Genomic DNA, 22,973 nt, shown 5'->3' with positions numbered 1-22,973 from the left:
GTCAAAGAAGTGAAAAAGTACAAAGGTTGGTCAGCGTAACTGTGATTAGACCCACTGTGTTCGTTACTTTGCAGTTATCAAAGTTAGGATTCTATCCTCACTCAGAAGTTGAGAGAAAGAGCCTCTATCTGTCTTAATGATCGTATTTCAAAGGAGTGGCTCTTAGGTCCTTTAGAGAATTCTGAGAGATACATATCTACAGTTGTAAGCCCTCTTTAGTAAATACTCTAAGCAGGGGTATCAGAGGCCTATAATTGGGTGTTGACTAAAATAAATAGCAAATTTTTCTGTCAGCTTTGAGCTCTCAGGAAGGCATTTTAATGGTGGGCTGGAGTCATTCCGGTTACACAGACTCATGCAGCTAGAAGCCACGCCAGAGTCTGGTTGAGTCTCCTCCTGGTGTGGGGCTTTGGAAGGAGTTGTTATGTGCTGAGAATTCTGCAGTCCTCACCATGTTACTGGATAGAATAATGAGTACAGGTCTCAATTATCCCCAAATTGATCTATAGGTCTAATATTATTCTAATAAAAATTCCACCACAGTTTGTAGACAGAGACACCTTTTTCTAAAATTTATATAGAAAGGCACATAGCTGAGAGTAGCTAAAACAATCATGACAGGAAGAATAATGCGGCAGTAAACACTTTAACAATATTTAGTATTGCCTTGTACATACTGTAATCACAGCATCATCATTTTCATTGTAGGACAGCTACATAAATCAATGGAACAGAGTAGAGAATCCAGAAATGGACCACAGAGTTATACCCTAGTGATCTCTGACACCAAGAGTGAACCTTAATGTAAATTATGGACTTTGAGTGATAATGATGTGCCTATGTATGTTCATCAATTGTGAAAAGTATACTACTCTGATGAGGGATATTGACAACAGAAAGGTTATGCACATGTGGGGGCAAGGACTATATGAGAACACTGTGTATTTCATTAAATTTTGCTGTAAATGTAAAACTGCTCTAAAAAATAACATCCATTGATTTTTTAATAGGCAATACAAGAATACCTTGTAGTGATAAAACTGATCATTATTTTAGCTGTGATGGATACACAAACTTGCACATCTGATAAAATTGTACAGAACTAAATACACAGGAACAAATTAGTACAAGTAAAACTGGAGAAATCTGAATAAGATAGTGGATTGCATCAATGCCAACAAGCTGGCTGTGGTATCGTCCTATAGTTTTGCAGAATGTTATCATTGTAAGGAACTGGGTAAAGTGTACACTGGAACTTTTGGAGTTATTCCTTACAGCAGTGTAGAATCTACAACGATCACACTATAAATTTCAATTAAAAATAGTTGGCAAATGGAAAGTCAGTCTATGTTTTAAGTTAGGAAGTTTCATTAAATGGTCAGTCCCATTACTTTATAAATTGAATACAATGCCAATAAAAATTTTAACGAGCTTTTATGTTGAGTTAGATAAATGATCCTACATGGAAAAAATAAACACATAAGCTAAGCTAGGAAAATATGGACCAGGAAGAACTCTGAGGGAGGAGCTGCTCTATCACACGTTAAAAATATTGCAGAGACTGTAATGCGACAGGAGAGGATTGTCGCATGCACAAGAAGAGGAGAGAATGGAAAGGGAGGGGAGAGGGTGGCAGAGTTCAGGAGAGTGGGGGAGGGGTGGCCTGATTGGAAGTTGTTGACACGGGGAAGCCGGAGCTCACTAAGTAGAAGGCAGGCACCCTATGTGATGGTTTAGGGAGCATATGTGGCTTTCTCTGGCGGTCCTGTGTTGAAAGCAGAACGAGAGTTTTGGAAACTGGCAGTTACTGACCAAGTGCTGACTGTTCTGTGCTGAATGCTGCAGGGGCTGTGATTTGGCTTCTTGGGATGTTTGCTTCCCACGTTGGGAGTCAGAGTTATACTGTCATATATGATCTGGCCTTTGTCCATTTGTATATTCAGTCTCAAAAAAACAGTCGGTGCACAAATTCATCAGTTAGCTCGTCATTAAAAAATACTCTCTTGGAAAGTTAAACCTTCGAAAGTTAAAAAGATGAAAATGGTAAAAAGATGAAAGACGCCAAATAAGTTTTATAGATAAATATGAAGAAATTGAATAAGAATCTCAAAATAAAATATCCAGCAGTGAAGTAAATTTACTTGAGAATATATCATGCAAACTATGTTTAAGTAGAGTGTCATTTTTATTATCAGCATAGGAGAAAAGATGAGTTATGGAAGGGATTCTGCTCGTGCTCAGTTATTTCCTTTATTTAACATTAAGTCTTGAATAAAGTATAATGTCAAGCTGACTCATTTACTCCTTCATTTTAAAAGCTGAAGACTATTTCCTTGGTTTTTAAATAATGAGGTGTAAAGGAGGGGGTGAGGTGTTGAAAATAACTTCCACTGAGATTGACAGTAGCAATTGCTCTTGATTTTTTTGAGAGTCGTGGGGTCACCCATCAAAGCAGGAATGCTATTTATGTTCAGAAATTAAGAATCTGAATTTTATTAGGAATTTTGACTTTTATACACCCTCAAAAAGTAAACTTAGGAATTTATTTGAATTTTTAGCTCTGTTGAGGTATGAGTAATAGACAAAAAATGCACACGTTTTCTATATGTGTATTGATTAGTTTGGACATATGCATACACCCATCATACCATCCCCACAACCAAGTGCTGAACACATCCATGACCTCCAAAACTTTTCCTTGTGATTATTGTGTGTTTTTTTAGCTTAGGAATTTCATGGATTTTAACCTAATGCTCAGATAAAAGAGGGAGAAGATGAGGTGTACATTGTTTCATTATGGTACCTTAAGACATAGACTGTCAACATACACATGACTTCTGAAAAGCAACATTTATTACTTTCACAATGAAATATTTTCTCCTATTTCCTTCAAATATATGGCCTTCTTATTCTACCCCCCACCCACTTCCTTTTTGAGTAGGGACTCAGGAGAAATTTCCAATGGTACTAACAAACAGGGTCCAAGGGGTGGCTGCCCCTCAGCCCTGCAGGCTTTTCCCCTGTGAGAAGCGACCACTTTGCACGTGTGTGAGCCAGTGTGGAACAGGACAGAGTATGTCTGCAGACTGGTTCAGCCTGCCCAGCCCCTTTGCTGCTTCTAACCTATGGCCACGAAAAAGGCTAAATGGAGGGAAATTAAACTTTGATGTGATGATGATTGAAAAGGAAAGTGCCTTGCTCTCTAAGGGATAAAGTCATTTGGAGGAAAATCAAATAACTATCATAGTTATTTTTTTCCTATCTTATTTTTCCACTGAAGCCACTAGATATTTCAATCTTTCTGACTTCCTAACAGAATCCAGTAGTACTTTCCTTTTCTAAGGCCAATGAACTGTTATGTAAGGGGCTTCTCTTGCTTTTTCCAAACCCTCCTGGGATTCTGTTTATCTACTGTTCGTTTTCCACCCCCTGCTTTTCAGATTGCTTTGTTCACTGTCCTTGTAAAATAAATGTGGCTCATTAAAATAAGCAGCATTAATATGTATCTCTTTCACTGCATTTTATCTAATAAATATGCTGAAGATTTTCTGTATTCTGCATGTGAATCCTTTGCTGAATATTGGAAGTGGGACAATCTCTTCGCATCCTGTGACTTGCAAATTCCCTCTTGTAATGTGTCTTATGATGAACCGAAAGCCTAAATTTTAATGAATCCCAGTTTACCGATATTTCTTGTATGGAGAGTGTGTGTGTGTGTGTGTGTGTCTTCTTTGAGAAGTTTTTTCTACCCTGTGGTCCCGAGGATGTTCTCTTATGTTGTCTTCTAGAAGTTTCATTATTTTACCTTTCCCCTTTAGGTCAAAGTGTCCAGGAATTGAGTTTTGTGTGTTGTGAGGGTAGGGCTCAAGGTTTCCTTTACATCCATATGCTCGTCTCTACGAGTAATAACAGGCAGCATTGGGACAGGTGGACACAAGCCTGGGAGTTAGGGGTCCTGTATTCTCAGCCTTACCCTCCCTTTAAAGCACCCTCTGAACGTGGGCAGGTGATTTTCCCAGTTCTCCCTCCTCTCAGACTCCTTCCTTCCTCTCTTCCTCCTATCCTTCATTCCTCCCTCCCTCGCTCCCTCCATTCTTTCTTTCCTTCCTTCCTTCCATCTGTCCACCCAAGCATCTGTCCAGGTATCAATCTGTCCAACTGTCCTCCTGCCTGTTCGCCTGTTTGTCCTTCTTCTCTCCTTCCATCCTCTTTCCTCCCATGTCTCAACTTCTCTTCCTTGTCTTTGTTCTTCCTGCTTTCCCTGTGACCCTCCATTTGTCCGCTCTTCCTCTGTCCATCCAGGTATCCCCTCTATCTGTGCCTCTACCTGTCTCTTTGTTGTGTGTCTCTCTTCTTCAAGCACACTGTCTCTCTTGGGTTCATCTCACTCACAGGCTCGAACATCCCTCTACTCACACAATCCCTCCTTCTGTCACTCACATTTATGGCTCACCTGTGAATGGTTGTCCTGGGACAGCCACTGTTGGAGTACAGAGGAGCCTGTGGGGCTTCACCCACTGTGTGGGGTCTCTGTGTCTCCCAGATGACAGCCCTTTCCACACCTCCTGAGCTGGGCAGCATGTTCCTGCCTACTTCCTCATTGCTTGAGCAACCAGAAGACACCACAGGCCTAGGGGGCCCCTCTTCCTTCCCCAGAGGAGCTCTCCAGCCCCACACCTCAACTGACCAATTCTTACTGGGCAGCTGGGAAGCCGAGGTGTGCAATTCTGCTTTGAGGGCAAGCATGCTGATCACAAGGATTATACCAATATTTCAATCTGATGCAGCCCTCAGAGAGCCCCTGGTCTTGTGAAAGTCACAGAAAATTCTAATACAAGGTGGGATGTTTTGAGGAGAAGCACCTGGCATCCTTTGGGTGGGAAGAGCTCTCTGGAGGGAGTTTTGCCCAATTGGGGTCTTTAAGAAGGAGTAGGAGTTATATAGGGAAATAAGGTGTGGAGCGTGTTCCTGGCAGAGGAAATTGCATGAGCAATGGCCCTGTAGGCAAAAACAGCATAGTGTATGGGAGAAGTGACAGGAATTTGGTTTGCCTGAAGCACAAAGCCTAACTCTGAGTGAATGCATCAATGAGGCTGAAGAGTCAGCAGGAGCCAGATGTGCAAGGGCTTTGAGTGCCAGGTCAAGAAGTTTGAACTTAACCCTGAAGGCCTTAGGGAGCCATGGGTGATGCTAGAGCAGGAGTGTTCTAGTGAGATCTTCATTTCAGAAAAATGCTTCTAATGTTCAAGGCAGAGAACATCCTTTAGACAATGCATCCAGTGAGCATGTTAGGGTGTTGGTTCCGGTGAGAAAAGATAAGACCTACCTGGGACGTGAATGAACAGAAGGAATGCATTGAGGAGCAATCTGTAGGTGCAATTGGTGTTACCGGCAGGTGAGGGAGGAGGAGCTGAGAGATATGCTGGCTTCAACTTGGATGAGCGCAGCATTGGGTGGTGGTTCCACTGGGAGCAAAGGCAACAGATGATACTGAGTTCAGGCTTCTGATCTGGTCTCAGGCCAGCTCTCAGTGATGGCCATCTCTCTCCCTCACTTCTTGCAGCCAAGGGGCACGACCTGAAGGCCCTCACACTCAACTCCACCATCTCCAACATCCAGTATTTGACAGACATGAGCAAGGGCTCAGCCACATTGAACTCCACTGAGAGAGTCCTGCAGCACCTGATGAGACCCTGGTGCCCGCAGCTCCCGGCAGGATGAGTCCCAGCCAGCCGCACCCCACCTGCTGTCTCTCCTGCTCGTCCTCCTCCTGCCTCCTCCCCTGCTTGGATCCTTGTTCAAGAAGAGCAGCCTGGGCCCCTTGTCTTGGGCTGTAGACTGATCTCCCTCAGGGAAGTCCCTTTTCTGAGCATTTGAGAGTCATGAACACTTTCGGTGACCACCCCAATTTTCACTCTTCCCACTGACTGCCAATTTGCTCCTCCCTCCCTCTGGCCCCCATTATCAGAGGATTCAGGACATCTCTCTAGAGTCCCCACATTCCTCTCTCCCCGGGCCTGCGGAGGAAGGGGCAGCCTCCAGCATGGAAGCTGTCTGCACCTACCACCCTGACCCCATGGCTCATGATGGAGAGTGTGACAGAGACCCCATGTGACAGAGAGCAGCATTCCTGGGTGCTGAACCAGCTGATCCACCATGTGACCCCGAGGGACCTCTACTCCCTGGTCAGGGACAGCCTTTTTGCCAGTTGTGAGTGTTCGTGCTGAGCTGGATTGACAGTGATCGTTACTTATGCCTGTTCTGCTTTATTTCCTCTCTAACAAGTCAGCCCAGGTTCTGAGTGGGGGACACAGAAACCACATATGTAAAAAGTTTCAACTTACAAATCGAGACTATGTAAATGGATTTGTTGATCCCAATAAAAAAAAAAGTGAACTATCTCACTATTAATTTTTATATAGATTGCCTGGACAAATGCTAATACCTTGGTTATAATGGGTTTAAATATACCATTAAAAATTAGTTTCACTTGTTTATTTTTACTTTTTTAAATGTCAGTATTTAAAAAAAGTTTAAATTTCATTAGATAGAGTGTGAAATTCTACTGTTGGACAGCACTGTTCAAGACGTGAAAATAAAGCCCAGAGAAAGTGGTTAGGGACAATTTTTCCAAGGAAAGGAGTCAATCTGACCCACGTGGCAAGATGCAGAAAACAGTCTCATACACACATACATACACACACACACACTTAGTAAGCAAGACCAACATCATCATAGAGTTGAACCACTACTTCTCAAGTGGCAAGAGCTTGCAGTCCTACATTGCTCTAAGTGGACGAACCTCAGGAAAGGAGCCAGGAGTCAAGAAAATTTACCAACCAGGAAGATCTAAAACCAGAGCGTAAAGGTCAGGATCTTTGGTGAAGTTCCCAGCGGCGGATTCTGTTAGAGACTCAATACGTTAGCGAGAACTTTGCAAGAAGGGTTGTTACAGAACTCACCTATCCTTTCCTATGTAAAAGTACACAAGTTTTGTAAAGAATACTAGCTCCTGCCAATCAACGAAAAGATGGTAGAACACGAATATCGCCCTTGTAAATCACTCCTGGATTAGTGAGCCAGTCAGGGAACAGATGACAGTGGATTGAGCTGGACCTCATTAGGCTGATTCTGACTTCATGACCATCCTGTGGATTGTCTCATGCCAGGAACTCTAAAACATGCTGTCCCCACCACTCTTTTGCCACCAAGGTCCACCAACCAGACCTTGCTGACAAATGCCCTGGCTGGGCCCCTTCTGACCACACCTGGAGGACTCTCCCCAAATCCTACTCCGTCACGGCGCTCTTCCACCTGCCACTGGCCAGGGAGGCATTTCCTCCAAGGCTGACACTCTGTGTGCCCAGCTCTGGGAATGACACGTCTCCCTCAAGTGAAGAAAAGGATCTGAGTTCAGAGCCTGTGGGCTGCAGCCATTAGGACAAGGCCTGGGGTTTGCTGCCAGACAGAAGAGAACCTTTGGTGGGTGTGGGTCCCAGGGTTCAAGAAGCCCCCGTGATTCCTGGATAGAATCCCAGAAGACGATGCAGGACGGAGGAGGGATGCTTGGGTGTGATTGTCCTTGGGAATGTCCATAGGGAGGCGGATCTGCCATTGGTAATGCCTTCAACAGTGTTGCTCATTCATCGATTCATCCTGTCTCAGGGAGTGCTGTCTACATCCTTCCAGCCCCTAGTCTCCCGTCTGGAGCAAACAGACAGCGTCAGAAGAACATTTACATTTCATTTGTAATGTATGCGTACAGGGCATGCAATGTGCTGGATGTTGCAAGTGTTTTGAAACATTAACTCCTTTAGCACTCTCCATATCCTCACAAATTAGGTACGCTTATCCTTCTTGCCAAGAAGAGATGAAGAAACTGAGGCACCAATGAGGTAAGTACTTTGCCCTCTACCAATATCTAGGAAGTGATTGAGGTGGAATTTGAACCTAAGTTGTGGCTCCATATTCTCTGCTCTTAACCACGTTCTTTGCTCCCTATGACTTCACACCATGAAGACGTTGGCTCAGTGTATCCATTTTCTTGTTACACCCGGTAGCCCCACTCTTTGATCTCTGTCTGAAAAAGATGCTATTCGCATCAAAACTGTTGCACATACACAACCAAAATGACTTCTCCCCATATCCCATGTCCTGGAAAATACATAGAGAACATTTCAAAACATTTCTTGCCCAGGCTGGGAGTGCTTCTGGGAAATCCCACTGTTCCTGTAAGAAGCCAAGGGCAGGCTGGGAGCTGTGTCTTAGGGGAAAGGTGAGATCAGGAGATACTATGGGGTTACAAAATGGATGGGGGACCTCAGCAGGAATTGACTTCAGGATCTGGTGGTGTTTCAAGCTGGGTGCTAATTTTCTGGCTTTGGGTGTAGGGGCTGGTGCCGCATTCCAGGGAGAGGCCAGTCTCCCTGTGTTCTTGGGGAAACCAGACCCTTGAAAGCAAGGGAATGAGAATTTCCTTTCACAATGGACTTGGGAGGGGAAACATTCAGCCCAGAAGAGACAGTCATGATCCTGAGGAAACCAGAAGAAGCTGCCTCCTCGTCCGCCAAGCAGAAAGCCCTCCTTCATGGACTCACTTTATCCAGATGAGACCAAGAAGGAGGACATCATGAGATGCCCTTGCAGGTGGGAGACCTGTGACAGTGGAGCCTGTGCCTGGGAGGCTTTGAAAGGCATCATAGGGGTGACATTTGCTGTCAGCAGGGTGCCAGATGAGAGGCACGCCTGCCTGTGTCTGGGAACAGTTTGAGTGTCAGGGAGAAGGCACCGCTGGCGCAGAGGCTCACAGGAAGAAGTGGGTCTGACCAGACAATGTCCGAAAGAGGGCAGTGTAGCTGGAAGGAGCCTGAGAAGAGAGAGGAGGGTAGATGGGGACAGGCAGGGCCAGAGGGCAGGAACTGGCAGACTGTGCTTTTCCCGTCGCTCTCTGATGACACTGCTCTAAGACATTACACCTGGAAAATACAAATCCTTAACATCTCACAAATTCTGTGTGCCAGGAATGGGGCACAGCTTAGCTGGGTGCCGCCGCCTCAAGGTCTCTGTGAAGCAGGGGCTGCGGCTATATTGCGGCTCGACTTGTGGAGGGTTTGCTCCCAAGTTCACTCACATGCATGTTGACGGGGTTTGTTTGGACTGAAAGTCTGAGTTCCTGCCTGTCTGTTGGCCAATCATTCCCTCCGTTCTCTCCTATGGAACATCTTCATAGGACAACTGAAAACATGCACACTTGCTCCCCCAGTTCCAGAGATATAAGATGCAGAGAGAGAGAGAGATGGAAACAGAAGGAGGGAAAGACGGAGGGGACTAAAGCCAATGAGTAAGAAGGAAGGGCCAGGCTTTTTGTTCTTAACCCTGGGTTGCGGGCCATCCCATCACCTTGGCTGCATTCTATTCAGAAGGCAGTTCCTGACCACTTGTGGTTCCACAAGGACATGCACAGCAGAAGGCAGTGAGCACTGGGAGCCATAGTGGAGGCTGCCCACTACATAGGCCGACACGAGGCACTTGGGTCTGATTCTAAGTCAAACAGGAGACCTTGCAAGGTTTCATGCCAGTGAATGGAAGTATCTGAATTTCCCCTAATTTCCACCTGTTAAAGGTGCAGACCTGGAAATGAGGCTCAGAGGGGCAGTGACTTTCTCAAGGTCACAGAGCTGGAACCCAGTCCTGTTTTGAGGGGTACTCCACACTACATCCCACCCCTTCTTGTGATTCTTTCATCTCTAAGTGTGTGCATCAGACACATGGAAACCAGACCACAGGTGTTGTCGCTATTGTCTGTTCTACACTTGAGGATGTCCCAAGGGAGATATTTCTGGCCTCGTCCCCATCGTGCAGGTTGGGTGATTGAGGAGGCCCTGGGAGGCCCATTGGCATTTCCAGGACACAGAGCTTGTAGGAAAAAAGAGGTCGGAACTCAGCTGCATGTCCTCAAGCTGGAACCCTGGTTCCATCTCAAGGTCCTGTGTTGGGATCTGTGCTGGCTATTTGTGTACAGTTCTGGAGGTGACATGGGCAAGGAGGGTGAGCAGCCAAGATCCCAGAGAGGTTTTCGGTGGGTGTGATTGAAGAAGGCGCCCAGGTAAGGGAAACTTGAGGAAGTGACCTCACTTCCTTGGAGACAGACCCCAACAGAACTTAGCACACTGGTCTCCAGGCGCCCACATTCTAGACATAGCGTCCTATTGAGCCCACTTGAGTGGCGACACTGAAGACAAGAGGATGTTCTCCTGCTGTCTCCCAAGTTGTGGAGGCTCTGGCTTCAGGAAAGCCAAGAAAAAGAGCCTTTTCAGTCACTATAGACACTGGCTTGGCCCTCACCTGCACCGCCTCTGTCCAATTGGCAGGAGGAGCCCTCAGGTAACACAGGGAAAGCCCACAGGGTTAGGCCACAACTGGATGCCACCCGCACAACAATTTGAGCCTCCTTGTGTGTCGGAGGGGAGTGAGAGATGGACGGCGGTGCTGAGCGGGGACCCACCCTGGGCAGGAGCCATTTGCTCGGTGTTGGAAGCCTGGCAGTGTGTCGTGTTCCCAGCCTAGGTGGTGGCTAGCAGGATGGGAGAGTGGGTGCTGGGAACCCAGCTCCTCTACCCATAGGTTAGTCCCGAGCCATCCAGGTGTCATCTCATTCCCTCCCTGGCTAGAGGTCTATGCAGATGCTGCTCGGTACCTGATCTCTGCTGGGGTTTCCTCCTGTGGCCAAGTCGAGGCATGCCCCTCAGACCTCCCGGCCCGGCTCTCGGGCACTGTCTTTGCAGAGCTGCACGCAGGAGGTGGTGGAAGAGCTGACGGATGGCTTCGGGTACTCCATCTCCCTGGACAGGGACCAGCTGCACCGCGCCACCATCAATAACCAGGGCTGCTCTGAGGTGAGAGTGGGCACGGAGGGGTCTTCCCACCCAGGCCCCTGAGATGACCAGGGCAGGCCCAGAATCCAACCTCAAACTGCCGTTCTCCTGGGACCCTAACAGGGCTGTCCCCCATGAGTGTCCCACAGTCCCATTCCCAAAGGAATCTGGACTTCCGCTCCTCCCCACCAGCTGCATAGGAGGGTAGGAGGGCACTCTTTGCATTTTCCTAGGAAGATTAGAGAAAACGTTGATGTCGTTGTCACTTCCCAATAGGCCCTGAGTATCTTTGAATTTTGCCTTTTTTGGAAAATGAAACCTCGATAACAAGGGTCTCCAAACTCCCTTTAATGTAAAAGAAATAACCGTCAGCGTGTTTGAAAGTCAAAGGGGTTCTCAGAACTTGTCACTGCCCTGTACACTGTTTCCAGACCTGGGAGGGGTGAGGTGGCCACATAACATTTCCCTCCAGGTCAGCGTCTGATGAAGCCTCAGGCAGTTAGAGGGGATGTCCCTCGGCCCTCACTTTGGGCGGTTCTCAGTTCTGAGCCACAGGACCTAGAGAAGCCACTGGGCATGCCTAAGCCTCTGTTCTCCTCTGTGGAGAGGGGTGTCTGTTGAGGATTCACTGGGCTGGTGCTCTGCACAGAGGGAGCTCTGTTGTCCCTCAGCGAGCAAATGGCCTCGAGGGAGCTCAGTGTGGAATCCTTCGCAGGACCAAAGTCAGATTGTACTTTGAGAGCCCAGAACTTTGCTGAGTTGGGACCCCTGTCTCTCCTGTCGCAGACGTCTGGGAGGGGCTAGGAGTTCCTGCATCAGCTGCAGACCCCGATAACGCTGGTGGTTCGCAGTGGTGACCCTGACTCTGTGTCCCTGCTCGTCCCACCCAGAGTGAAGATGAGTCCACTCTGTCTGTCACTGAGGCCTGCAGGATGCGTGCCCTCCAGGCAGGCGTGATGCAGAGGCTCTCAGAGACTGTGCTGCCAGCCTCCCCAGCAGAGTCCTCTGCAGTGTCATCACCTCCCTCTGCAGCTACTCAGGCTCCAGCACAGCCCACCAGGTGCTGGACCAGCTATTTCCCAGGTGACTGCTCACCTCCCCCTCAGCACAGTGGTGACTCTGCCCACTGCCAGCTGTGTGTCTTGCCTTGGGAATGTCACCGCATCTCTCTGAGCCTGAGTTGGCTCCTCTGAAACGTGGGGTGGGAGAGGATGAACTTGCTAGGCTTCTCCCAGGGATGAATGGGATCAGCCCTCCAGGTGCTGCCCTGGTGCCCGGCTCTGCAGAGAGGGTGGTGGGCCATGCTGTGGTTGCTGGTGGTGATTATTTCTCTGTCCCCCACGGAAAGTAGTCTTCCTCTCCCTTCACTGGCTTGTGGCTTTTTGAGTTTGGAAAAGCACCTGGAGAGCACCCTGTCAAGGAGTTTGAGATGCCATCCAGCTGGTCCTGGTGCTTGTCCTTGGTGTAGCCACTTAGGGATCTCTAGGGCCACAGAGGGGCCACAGGCCCACTCAGACACCCAGGGTGGTTCTGCTTGGAGGTCATTCAACAATGTCTATGAAGGACCTACTCTGAGCAGGACTTCTGGACACACTAAGTGTCACTCAGTGACTGAAGCAGACAGCCTCCCTGGCCCTCCCCTCTAATCTGAGAGTCAGACAGTCACACTTGACATCATTCACAGGTCCCATCTACCCTCCATCCCGGGCGATGCCCTCATCCCCTTTGGGACACATGGAGGCAGCTTGGCCCATTGCGTGCGGGATGCTGGAGGACAGGACCACCTCCCAAAGTGAGTGGTCTTTCGGTCGAGAAGGACGGCCTCCTGTCTCTTGCAAACAGGGTGTGGGGAGAGGATGGAGGCTGTGGCCGGGTCAGGCCTGGGAGAACCCTGCATCTCACCCATCTTGTGATTCCCATGGGAGGGATGAGTTCTGGTGGCTTCCACTCCGGCAGGACTGGACTCAAAGACAGCTGTGCATGGGTCCCAGGCCCCTTGAGAATTGGAAAGGAGACTGGGCTGCGTTGTCCCCTAGAGACCCACTCCCAGCAGAGTCCCAGCCCCTCCTGCCTCCCTTTCTCCACATCCACACCTTGTGAGCACCACCGCCAGGTCCATAGTAGGAGGTGTGTGAGCAAGCTGCTCCCAAATCTGCTGGAGTCTTCATTCCAGTGGCCCACATTCATGCAGGGCTTGGGTGGGCTGTGTCCAGACCCTTGGGGAGGAGAGTATCGGTGGGAACAAGAGACTCTCACAGACTCTGTGTTCAGCCTGCTGGATGAGCAGGCCTGCCACAGCCAGGACAGCCAGCCAGGGCTCAGGGCTGGGATGGGGCCCTCCTCTGGAGGGGGAGGGTCTGGCAAAGGGGCGCAGATGCTAACAAGAGTGCCTTGGGAGGGCGGTGTTTAAGGAAAGGCCAGGCCACTGACTCTCTGGCCCATCTGCCTCCACGCAGTGCTATCTATTTCCTGCTGGGAACCTGGCTGGGCCAAGGGCAGGATTGCAGGGAGCCCCTGCAGTTTCCCGCTTGGACCCTGCAGTTGGCCACTCTGCACGTCAGCTTTGGTGGCTCCCATGTGGAGGGCCATGCCTACCTTCTGCCAGGCCACCTGGAGCATCTCAAGGCCATTGAGGCCGAACGGAAAGGTGAGGGGACTGGAGTCTGGGAAGACTGTCTGTGTTGAGGTTCATGGTCTAGCGTTCCCTTAGAGGCAGTGGAGCCCTTCCTATCTTTGGAAAGGCACAGAAACTGTCAGGTGTGTGGGTGAAACTTTCTCTTTATCCTGCTCTAGAGCCAGCTCCAAAGCTCCTGCCACTTCCAGAGCCAGAGCCAGTGCCAGCCCCCAGGCTGGAGCCAGCTGCACCTCCAGTCTCACCACGTGTGGTAGAGCTGGAGCCAGCAGCCCCTGAGTCAGCCACTCCAGGACCAGAGCAAGGGCCACCATTAGAGGCAGCCCCAGAGCCCAACTGCCCCTGGGCCGTGACCACCGAGGACCAGCTGCGGGAGGAGAAGCTGAACATCTTGGACTTCCCTCCCCAGCTGGTGGCAGAGCAGCTGACGAGGATGGCTTCGGTGAGCAGAGGAGCTCGCGGGGCGGGTGGCCCCTGCCTTCCCGGTGCCATGAGCCACCCCACACCTGCCATTCCCTGCTCGGGATTCCGATGATCTGGGTCCAAATCCCTGCTCCCTCTCTTATCAACACTGTGACCTGGGCAGCTTTCTTTCTCCCAAGCCTTCGCTGTCCCCTAGAGAACAGGGGACAGTAGAGACGGACACTCAGAGCACCTGCTGTACAGGGTGGCTGTGCCGATGAATGAGGTGGGAGAGAGCGGAAGGTGGGCAGAGTCTGGCCCTTTGGTGGGGGACAGGCACTCACTGAAGTGCTGCCAGGTCCTTGGGTGGATCCCCCACCTGCGCAGGTGGCCCAGACAGCCTCAGCACTTAGCAGGAAGGTGATGTGTATTGACTCCAGTGGAGACAGTCAAACAAAGCTGGGGGTTGTCCCTGCCTCGGGGGAATGTGCATGGGAATGGGGTGTGGGACCCGAGGGGCACTGGGATGGGTGCATGATGGCCCTTCTGGTGGGCATGTGTGGGCTGCCTTCTGGAGCTTGGAGGAAGTGAGACGGGGCTGGGAGCAAATGTCCCCTCCCTTCCCCACAGTACTGTGTCCGGGGTCTTCCTGGACTGGGTGCATTCAGTGGACACAGACAAAACCCAGGGACTCCCACAAGCCTCAGGCCACATGCTCTGCTTCCTGAGCTCCAGTTCTGATCTCACCCTGCCTGGGCCTATGGGGGACTGTGGACGCCGAGCTGGGGTGCGGCAGGACCGGGTGACACTCCGAATCTTCTGCAGGAGCTGTTCAAGACGTTGGTGCCCGCCCACTGCCTCGGCTCCATCTGGTCCGAGCGCGACAACAGGGAACGAGACTACCTGGCACCCACCGTCCGTGACAGTGTGATGCACGACAACACCGTGGCCAATTGCATCCTCGTCACCTGCCTTGGGGACCCCAGCATGACAGCGCAGGACAGGGCCAGGGTGGTTGAGCTGTGGATCAGGGTGGCTGAGGTAAGCCTTGGCACGCCCTGTCTGGATGCGTGGGAATTGCCTCTTGTTTCTCAGCCTTCAGGATTGAAGTCTGGGGTCTTAGTCCCTGGACTGTCCCTTGACCCTCATGCCAGGGCCACATTGACCTTGACTTGAGGTCCCAGTGGGGACAAGCTCACTTCCTTCCTTGTGTTGAGCTACAAATCCTTGTGCCTGGCAGTGTTACTCGTCGGGTGGCAGGTGTGCCCTCCCTGGCTTCCCTGGGCATCTGTCTCCTCCAGGACAGGGGAAGTCCGTGAGGGGACAGAAACCAGAGGCAGCAGAACTTCAGCTCCCCATCACGGCTCCATCTCTTCCCTTCCCCAGGAGTGCCGAGGGCTCGGGAACTTCTGTTCCCTCCACACAATCCTTTCTGCCCTGCAGAGCCCTGCCATTGCCCGTCTCCAAGACACCTGGGGACAAGTTTCCAGGTGGGTAGTCTGCTCTCCAGCCAAGCACCATGAGGGTGAGGTGGCCCAGGCAGCCTGATTTGGGCCGGCATGTCCCCCAAAGTCAGCTGAGGCCACCTGGAAGACAGCGAACGCCGGGCACAGGGACTGAGCTGGGTGCTGGGTCTCTGAGTCTCTCAGCGCCCTTAGGCCAGCAGTTCTGTTCCAGGGATTCATTTCCTTCCAGACCAGATCCTGGCTTGAGCCCAGGTGGAGATTGTCAAGTGTTTCCTTTGCAGCAACAGAAGCCTCTATGCAGCTGAAACCAACACTGTTCCAAAGAGATCTGTTTGGGACATCTGGGAATGGAGGCCCCGAGGACAAGAGGGGAGGCCCCTCCGCAGTCCCATGGGGACCTTAGAGCTCAGAGCACCCCAGTGAAATCCCTCATCCAGGCCCCAGGCGGTTTGGATCTGCTGGGTTCTCAAATAAATGGGATTTGCCTTCAAGCATCCCACAGTTTTTCTTGCTTGCTTTCTTTCTTTCTTTCCCCACCCCGCAGGGAGAGTTCTCTAACCTGGAAGAAGTGGGTCAGGAGAGAGAAACACGTGAGCAGGGAGCTGCTGGTGCAGGTAACCTGGAGGCTGGAGATCTGGAAGGAGGCCAGAAGGAGAGGGGAGGGGAGCATCCCGAGGGGATCCTAGGAGGTGAGGCTATGGCAAGGCTCGGCCCAGGCTGGGGGTCAGAGAGCCCGGTGAGGGTGGGGCAGGCCGGGGCCACTCGGCCAGGCCCTGCAAGACACCCTGCCCTCCCCCTCCCTGTCTGTTCAGCTGGGGTCTGGACGCACCCCTGGAGTCCAGAGGTCGGGGCCTTGGTCAGATTTGGAGCCAGGGCTGGGGTGAAGGCAGCGGGGACAGGGCCTGTAGCTGGCACGGGGAGCAGCCTCTCCCAGTGGGTCTTTGAGCCAGTCACTGCCCCTCTGGGGGCCTCCGTCTCCTCCTCTGGGAAGTGGAGGGAAATGATCAGCAGTGCAGGCCTCCCAGTGGGGTGCTACCATCCAAGGGAGGACAGGAATGTGAGGAGATTTGTGCCGGCTCCTCCTCGAGAGGTGAGGGGAGAGCAGTGATGACACGCGGATGACTCTGTGTCCTCAGGAGACTCCTGGAAGCAGGTGACGTTCTCCTCACACTTTTCAGCTGAGGAAAGAGGGCCAGGGAGGCCTGGGCAGGCCCAAGGTCACACAGGACTGAGTCCTGGAGCTGGGACTGGTCTAGAATCAGAGCACCCTGGAGGTGGGAGCAGCAGAGGCAGCAGGGGACTGGAGCCGATGGCCAGGGTCTGAGATCAGGGGCCTTGGGGGACATGCGGAGGGGAGTATGGGCGCACTGACCCTGTCCTCGGCCCCGACAGGAGGCGACCTCCGTGTTAAAGACTGCAGAGAGGGCCCGCCAGGGAGCCCAGGAGAGGCAGCGGCAGCAGGTGAGGGTGACTGTGGGGGAGGGGCCTAGGAGTCAGAGGAGAGGGGGCTCCCCCTCCCAGCTGGAGACCTCCCTCAGGAGAGGGGCCTTCGTCCTCAGGCGAATCTGCTGTGGCTGCCAAGCATGACGGGCCTGCAGTGGCAGTGAGCGGGAGGAGGCCTGGAAGGGCTGGCAGCAGGGCAGATTTGGGGTGGGGAAGGGCAGGGGCCACTGCCCCTGGGAGGGGCCAACAGCCAGCCCTGGGACTTGACTGATGGAGTTTGGTGTTCCTGGAGGGGAGCGGGGGAGGGAACTGTGTGTGTTGGGGTGTCCCGAGGATCCTAGGCTGCTCTGTGTGGGAGCGTGGGGTGGGCAGGAGGCTGGGCTGAGGGGTTTCAGGGGAAGGTTCATGGGGTCACCTGAGAGCAGGAGCTCATCACCATGCCCATCCCGATGGCGGCACAGGGTGTCGTCCCCTCCCTGGTGACGTTTTTCCATTCCCTGGAGCTGCTGGACGCTACGATGGAGGATTATGTGGAGGTGAGTGAGCCCGGAGGTGGGTCCGGGGGCTCAGGCTCCTGAGGGTGGGGAGGAGAGAGTCCTGTCCTGAGCCCTGAGCTCTCTGCATTTGGCAAAGGTCCTCTCAGCAGGGCCTCCAGCCTCGTGTGGGAGTTGGGGTGTCAGGCCCATCTCCCCAGTGGGTGATGCAGGCTCTGCATAAGCCACCGTCCAGGTTCCCTGGGCTGCTGAGGCTCAGAGCTGCCTGACTGTGTGGCCGCAGGAGGTGGTGTCTGAGCTGGACTCAGCCTCTCCCTCTGGCCCTGCCAGTGAGGGAAGAGAAGTCGGGCCCCTCCCAGTCAGGAAGCACATCAGAGGCTGAGCTGTCCCTTCCTGCCTGAGGCGTGAGTCTCCCCACGTGTCATCAGAGAGGGTTGGGTCACAAGGTCTGTTGCCTCAGTTGCTCTGCGCCCCCTGCTCTGGAGCCCAGAGACTGGCCCAGGTCCAAGTCCGGGCTCTGGATGGGCCTGCCCACTGGCAGTAGTGCAACATTGCAAGAGGTGTGGACGGGGGCTAGTGCTGGCCCCAGGGGGCTGTTTCTGATGGACTGCGGCTGTCTGCTTTCCAGGGCAATGTGCTCAACTGTCGGAAATGGAATGAGGTAAGCGGCTGCGGCCTCCCGGTGGGGAGGGTGGGGGTTGGAAATCAGAGACCCCCCCCGCAGTGGGCAGGACCCCCTCTGACCCAATCCCCAGGGTGGAACATTTATTTGCACAGTTCGATATACAGAGCTAGGGATCCTATGGCATTGGCGGGTGGGGGAAGGGCTGGCATCAAAGACTCCTTCCTGGAGGAGGAGCTATTTTGGTCCAAGTGTGAGAGCAGGCAAGCCCTGACTGGAATCACAGGGAGGGAGGGTTCCCAAGTGGGCAAAGGCCCCAGACTGGCCCCTTGCCCCCTTCCTCACCCCCTCCACGAGCCCTGCAGGGTCCCCCACTCAGGCCCTGTGGGCATCCTGTGCTTGCTCTGTCCTAGCAATTCAAACTGATGGACGAGATCGAGCTGCTCCAGGAGGCTGCAAATCTGTACACCGTGCAGCCCGACGAGCACTTTGGGGCCTGGTTCCAGGCCGTGGAGCCCCTGAGCAAGGAGGAGAGGTGAGTCGGGTCAGGAGTTGGGGGAGGGCAGGGCAGCCTCTCTCTGCTGACCAGCTCCAGAGCCCATGGCCGTTGCTCCATGGTCAGCCCCTGATCTGATTGCATGGCGACCCCTGGGGCCCTTCGACCCCAGCTGCTGGCAGGCTCCAGGACGCACATGTGATGTGTGGCTCCTGAGAGCTCCCAGCTCCGCTCTGTCCTGTAGCTACAGCCTGTCCTGCCAGCTGGAGCCCCGATACCACTGGGTCAGAAAGATTCGACTCTTCTTCAAAGGCAAGAAGAACCGCTCAGGCCAGAGTGAGTGTCCAGACCGGCAGTGGCTGAAACCATGGGCTCAGGAAACATTCAGGCTGAGCATGGGCCTGGGGAGGCAGACAGCTGGCCCTGGGTTCCAGCTCCACTGCTGAGCAGTCCCGTCCTGGGCGGTTGCACTCACGTTTCTGGGACTGGTTTCCTCCTCTGTGAAGTGGGTGACGCTAAATCAGATGGGGTTCTCTTGGCTGACTGAGCACAGAGCGCAGTGGGGGCCGGGATGGGGTGTGCACTGTGGTTCCAGGGCAGGCCGCTCAGGAAATGCCTCTCTTTCTCCAGACACCAGACCCCCAACCAAGGGCCCAGTGGTGGTGGTCGATGACCCTCCTGAGACCAGCTGAGCTACAGCGGGGACACAGCATTGACACTCAGGGTGCACAGGGCCACCTCCCCTGATTCTGATGAGGAGAACTTTGTGATCCGTTTCTTGGGGTCCCCTGTTGGCCACGAGGGAAGGCACCAACCCCTCATCCCCCTCCCCCCTTTTGCCCAGCACCTATTTCCCTATTTGGCAGGGCCATATTTTGCTGTCAATGGTAAATGCTCCGTTTGAGTATTATATTAAATTGTTGCTTCTTTCTAATCCTGGGAGTGGAGGTGTGAGTCTTTCGCTCGCAGCACTCATGGAAACCAGATCCAGAAACTCACATTCCTCCTCGAATTTAGAAATCTCCCAGAGTGAGCGGCTCAGTTTATGTGGAGAAGGGAGAAGTGCCAGTCCCCTCCCTGGCTACTGAAGGACGTGCCCAAGTGCCCCTCCCGCCGAGGACAGGATCATTGCAGTGTGGTTCACCCTGTCCAGGAGCAGAGATGGCCCCTCCGACCTCTTGGGACTAAGCGGTTGGAGGCGTTTTCTCAGCCAGAGCCACAACCACTAAGCTGGGTGTGTCTGTCAAACTAGCACGTGCCTGTCCCTAGCACACGTCCTGCCCAGGACAGTGGCTGCCTTTCGACACTCTGCTGGAAGAGGGAACATTTTCCCAGTTTCTCTTGCACACAGATTAGGACCTTGTTTTCTGATTCAGTCTCCGCCATGGCTTCAGCTCTAAGTGGGGAAAATACCGTCAAAAGCTCAAAACGTGCACATAGAGAGGACGAGGCCAGAGGAAGGTCCTGTGGACATGGACCATGGGCAGGCAGGACTCTTCCTTCTCGGGCCCACTAGGGGCTCCCTGTTCACCTCTGACCTAGACTGGATCCCCCTGGGCTTCTGGTCCCTGACTCCCAATACCATTTCCTGCTTGTTGCCTATCCAAGGGGAAAGCTGTGGGATGCAGCTTTTAGGGCCTCAGCCAGGTCTCCCTCCATAAACCTAGAGCTCCCTGTGAGGTAGGATTTTCAGCATCTCTGCACTTTTGCATACAGTTGTATCTTGGGGCAGAAATTCCCTAGATGCCCCCAGCCTTTCTCATCATCATCGTGACCAGGAATGACCCTACAGTCTCCCTGCTGCCGAGGGTGACTTCTGGGCCTGTGTGCTTCCCAGGCCTGTGGTGTCGGACAGTCCCAAATTTACACAATCTGGAGTATTTTTAGTGATTTTCCTAAAGTCGTTGCTGTGCCTGAGCCCAGCAAGTGTGCAGCCCCTCGGCTGGCTGTGTTCTTTTCCACAGTCTTGTGCTGTGGTTCTGTCGTGGGGATGTGTGCCTTTCCTGTTGGGAGCTTTGAAAGAGGAGGCCTAAGAAGGGTGTGAGTTGGGGGTCTTGCGGGGAATGTCAGCAACCTGATGATCTGTGGATGTGCGTGGACACAGCCTTACCAAGGGAAATGCTGAAATGCTTCCCATCTGGGTGCTAAACAGACACTGCTCTGAGCTCAACAGGAGCACCGGGTCCAGAAGCAGGAGCGAAAGCGTGACCACCCACCCTTTGCAATGTCGTCCCTTGGAAAGAGCCTGAAAGACAAGGGCAGGGTGAAGCGCTTGGCACTTCTGAGTTATCCCCTCCTTCCTGGTGGCTGCAAGTGTCACTCAGACACAGGCAGGCTGGGCTCTGCCAGGGAGGCCATCTCAGCACAGCGGGAAGCTGAGGATCAATCCTGGTCCCCGGCAGCCCAGGTCTTTGCTGATGTGGCACAGCCACCCAGCAAAGAGACTTGCCAGAGGAAGGTGGGGAAGGCTGTCCAGTCCCTCGGAGGAGAAAGAGTTGTGGCAGGTCCCAGGGCTAGCCCAGGGCTGGGATGAAGGCATGGGTGTCCCAAGAGAGTCTCCTCCGGGACTGGGGTGCTCCTGAGAGCCGACCCGGCAGGTAGCAATATTTAGTTTGTTGTGGGAGTACAGCTGTGGACACAGGAGGCACCATTTATCCCGTCTTTGGGTTTCCAAATTGGAAGTAGGTTGTGGAAGTCCACGAGGAAAGAAATTAGCAAATCTGGATGAAATGTTTCTTGTTCAAGGCACACAGAAGTTACCAAAACTGGCTTCCTAGGAGCTGACTTAGGGGAAGAGAAAGTAACAATGTGAGTCCCTTGAAATGCCTCAGGTGAATATGGTGTTGGCAGGAAATGCTCAAAATGTTTGAGGAACTGGTAAGCTGGGTGCCATTTAAACTATTCCAGGTCTAAGGTGGGGACGGATGCTTGCATCTTGGCTTCCAGTGCAAGCGAAAACAAGGCCACTTTGGGATTCAACTCAGTCTTTCCAAAGTGGTCGATGAGACGGCGTTTGTACTCCTCACTCACGGACCTCGAGAACTTCTTGCTGTGTGGTCCATGCACAGATGCATCTTCCATTTATGGGAGCTAACAAAAAATCTGTCCAGTTGACAGCCATACCATCCAGCCTAATGCCGTCTCCCCCCACTCACAGTGCCCTGAACACCCGTCTTGCTGATTTGGACATGATTTGCCTCATCACAGTGAGAGAGCCATGCCAGGGGGTTCTAGAGCCCTGGGAACCATGTTCACACCCCCTCTATCTGCCAAAACAGGAGCATCTCTGGATGGGTAACCTGAGTCCAGAACCCTGCCTTTCTCTAGGCTTGGCTTAGGATTTGTCCCTGAATGGCATGACTCGACCATTCTCCTGAATGCTGCCCCCTGGCTTAGGTGTGTCTGGAAGAATTACCAGCATAGACTGGCCTTTCTTTCACCCTTGAGGAGACCAACGAGAACGCCCCTCGACTCGCCAACCTGCCCCTGGGTTTCGATGTCTACCAGGCCTGTCCCTGTGATGCCAAGACCTTGGAGAGCACACTGTTCTGGCTCTGTGGAGGGAATCGGACTCTCCCTAACTACAAGCGCCAGACTACAGCAAATCCGTGGCCACTGTTACAGGAACAACTTCAGCAGTGTCAGCCGAGGTCGGAACCCTTCTGGAGCTCTCCAGAAGCCCCCAGGTAAGAGGGTCTGAATGCTGGAGAGAGAGATTCTGGTCTTCCCCCATGCCTTTCTCTCAGCCAATCACAGGGAAAGGCAGAGCTCTACATAAGTCCTCTCAGGGACATCCTCCCATGGGGAGTTTGTTAACTGGGTTGGGAAGGAAGACCACGGTGAAGGAGAAGTGCCGTTGAAACATTGAGACTCAGCCCAGACTCATGCTCAAGGCCAAGGCATCCACCCCACAGCTCCTGGGAATATTGGCTGAGGACAGCTCACAGCTCTTTCCCTCACAGGACATTCCCACAGCATAGGGAAGCGCCTAACCAGAGGATGCAGCCCTCTCCAGGGACAGCCAGGGGCCCATGTCTGGCAGATAAGAGAGTAAGAAGCCTGGTCCCCTTGTCTCAATTTGGGACAACACCAAAGGGCCGTCCCAGCTCCAGAGATCCCTGAGGGTTGGCTGAGACCCAGTGGCAGCAGGCTTGGGCTTCAGCTTCTCCTGCGACCATCTCTGCTTTGCTACCTTGCCATAGGGATATCTCTCCAGAACACTTCCATACACTTTCCACATGCAATACTCCCCATCAGACTTAGAGTCTCTTGGCAGGGCCCTGATATGTGACAAGCAGCCGTCAGCAGACACGACTTCTGACCATAGCAATATGAGATTCGGGAAATTCTGCTTTGGGAGAATCACCCTTTAGACAATCTGAGAGGGTAGGTCATCGTAATCTTCAGGACAACCTTAGGTAATGCTCTGGTAAGAAATTAAATGCAATGATTAAGAAATCCATGACTCAAGATGTATTTCTCCTCAGATTTACATCAAACATTGGTCGCCGGGGTGAAGGGAACCCTGCTTCCCAAGTCTCGTT

General features: G+C 52.5%; 1 protein-coding gene and 1 long non-coding RNA gene across 31 annotated transcripts in view; both read left to right on the top strand.

The window, feature by feature from the left end:
• The window catches only part of LOC138917633 (uncharacterized), an 80,055-nt gene extending 73,654 nt beyond the window's left edge, over positions 1 to 6,401 (top strand). For all 30 annotated transcript variants that reach the window (XR_011425875.1, XR_011425882.1, XR_011425876.1 and 27 more), the window contains one exon: positions 5,564 to 6,401. This is a non-coding gene — a long non-coding RNA (uncharacterized lncRNA). The remainder of the gene's footprint in view (positions 1 to 5,563) is intronic.
• A 4,417-nt stretch (positions 6,402 to 10,818) lies between these two features.
• On the top strand, positions 10,819 to 19,240 carry LOC138917784 (ral guanine nucleotide dissociation stimulator-like). Its single transcript, XM_070235941.1, has 13 exons — positions 10,819 to 10,828; positions 11,798 to 11,957; positions 12,559 to 12,666; positions 13,331 to 13,521; positions 13,668 to 13,948; positions 14,734 to 14,949; positions 15,295 to 15,398; positions 15,919 to 15,988; positions 16,767 to 16,835; positions 17,279 to 17,353; positions 17,940 to 17,972; positions 18,347 to 18,468; positions 19,060 to 19,240. The coding sequence occupies exons 1-13, from the start codon at positions 10,819 to 10,821 to the stop codon at positions 19,100 to 19,102; spliced, it is 1,482 nt and encodes a 493-aa protein (XP_070092042.1). The 3' UTR covers positions 19,103 to 19,240.
• The last annotated feature ends 3,733 nt before the right edge of the window (positions 19,241 to 22,973 follow it).

Source organism: Equus caballus, chromosome 15 (genome assembly GCF_041296265.1).
Source record: "Equus caballus isolate H_3958 breed thoroughbred chromosome 15, TB-T2T, whole genome shotgun sequence".
Lineage (NCBI taxonomy): Eukaryota > Metazoa > Chordata > Mammalia > Perissodactyla > Equidae > Equus > Equus caballus.
The sequence above is the reverse complement of the archived record's forward strand: the minus strand, read 5'-3'. Positions and strand labels throughout refer to the sequence as shown.

Bases quoted from the DNA above. Each gene is read 5' to 3' on its own strand.
- LOC138917784 (XM_070235941.1), top strand. The intron at 11,958-12,558 runs GTGACTGCTCAC...CATCATTCACAG, and splicing joins CTGGACCAGCTATTTCCCAG to GTCCCATCTACCCTCCATCC. The intron at 17,973-18,346 runs GTAAGCGGCTGC...GCTCTGTCCTAG, and splicing joins ACTGTCGGAAATGGAATGAG to CAATTCAAACTGATGGACGA.